Here is a 1,875-nt window from a genome sequence, read left to right on the forward strand (position 1 = left end):
ACTACAAAAAACCCACAACTATAGGAGTAAGTTTAAAACAAAACACAAGTAAGCATTTCACCTAAAAGTGCAATCCTAGTTTTTAAATATTTCACACCCATATGAATAAATTGCTAGTGGTTAGAGTTGACTCCCTGTAGGTTGTGCAGCAGTTAAACCCCTTGTACAACAAGTAATCCTACTTAAGTGTGAGCTGGGGTGCTCCTCGGCTGATGACTCTGTGCTTGTTGTTGAAGGGCAAATGGAGAGAGCTTCCCTTTGGGATCAATAAAGTTTCACATTATTGGAAATGACACGGTTCATAAGTCTATCTATGTGAGAGACAGTGAGCTTGGCTTGTTTTTTACAAAGCCAGCGGATGTGCTTTGGGTGTTATTAGCTTGTGTTGGATGCGCTGTTGTTGGTATCATGCTGTCCCGACACTGTCGTAGCCCCAGGCACATCTATTTTATGCACGCTCTTGGACAAACGCACGTAAGTATTACACAATCCACACAGTTTGTTCGCATATACATGCACCCAGTGTTATTTATTCTGTCATTTATTACACATATACTGTAAATTTCATACATTCACTTCACTCTGTGTGATTACAGTCATGTAGTAGTGTATGGCACATTCAGACGTACACAGTGCTTTCATACCGTGACCGTTCTCCTATGAAAGTGGTTTGGGTTTGGGGGCACAAACAGCTTAGCCATGCTGTGGAAATGACTTGCTAACAGATGCCAGGCACTGACTGAGCCGCAACATCCTGCAGGCAACACTTAGAATAGAATGAATCCCTTTTTTCCCTGCTCTTTTCTTCTTCCCCACCTCTCTTTCATGTTATTCTCCCTTTTTGATGCTTTGTCACTTTATACCCCGCACTCCCACCCCAACCGAGCATTTTCTCTGGAGGGTTGCACCTCCACGTGCAGTAAATTTCCCATACAGCTGAGATTCATGGAGCTAAGGGAGGGCACCGGTGAGACTAGATCAAAGAGAGACCAGTGGCTTTGAATCGCGGACAGAGATCTGTGTTGAAGCTGGGGCTATGCTAATCGGTTTTTCTCCTAGGCTGAACCAGTGACCGATCAAGGCAGTGACAGTTCATGATTAAATGATTAACTGATCTCTCTCTTCCTTTTTGCTTCTTTGTCTGTATATTCAGGATGGTAGAGTACTCGCTGGACCTGCAGAACATCAACCTGTCAGCCATTCGGACAGTGAGGGTTCTTCGGCCGCTCAAAGCCATTAACAGAGTGCCAAGTGAGATCGTCATTAACATTTTGTGTGTGTTTGTTTCTGGGCAAATTCTTTGCTGTTTAATGTTTCATGTCTCCATGTGGCCTTTGAGGTATACTTTTGCTTGTACTTTCTCTTTGTAGATCTGTATTTCTGTCAGTTCACATAGAGTCCAAATGCACCAACATGGAAATTCATGTATATGTATTACATATTTTGCTTTTTTCCTGCATTCGCATGCCACCTGTTCCCTGCGGGCATCATTAAACATTTATCGTATGCTTAATCATGCAGGCAGTTCAAACCGTGAGTCACGGCTTTATCAGATTTACAAACCGTCCATTAATGCTGCTTCACTGATCGGCGTGTGACCATAACCCTGTTTCTCTCATCAAAAACTCAGCGCTTGGCCAAACTTTTTAACTCCAATTGATTTCTTTTGTTCTGCAGCCCTGACTGACATCTCCTAATGATTGCAAGCGAGCAATTAGCCTCCCTGGGCCAATTTCAGACCAGTCCAATCACTTTGTTCCAGTACTTGAGAAAAAAAAGATATTATAGGAAATCAGTCCTTAAAGGTCATAAACATGAACTGAAGTAGTCAGGCACTTGTGTTCAGTACTCATCAAGAGAACCAGATTAATTTCT

General features: G+C 42.6%; 1 protein-coding gene across 3 annotated transcripts in view; it reads left to right on the forward strand.

The window, feature by feature from the left end:
- The window catches only part of cacna1ia (calcium voltage-gated channel subunit alpha1 Ia), a 190,634-nt gene that overhangs the window by 110,139 nt on the left and 78,620 nt on the right, over positions 1 to 1,875 (forward strand). For all 3 annotated transcript variants that reach the window (XM_005734524.1, XM_013911268.1, XM_013911269.1), the window contains exon 5: positions 1,154 to 1,251. In XM_005734524.1, the coding sequence (XP_005734581.1) occupies positions 1,154 to 1,251 (98 nt within the window). The remainder of the gene's footprint in view (positions 1 to 1,153; positions 1,252 to 1,875) is intronic.

This window comes from Pundamilia nyererei, unplaced genomic scaffold (assembly GCF_000239375.1).
Source record: "Pundamilia nyererei isolate P.nyererei 1_Seehausen unplaced genomic scaffold, PunNye1.0 scaffold00059, whole genome shotgun sequence".
Classification (NCBI taxonomy): domain Eukaryota; kingdom Metazoa; phylum Chordata; class Actinopteri; order Cichliformes; family Cichlidae; genus Pundamilia; species Pundamilia nyererei.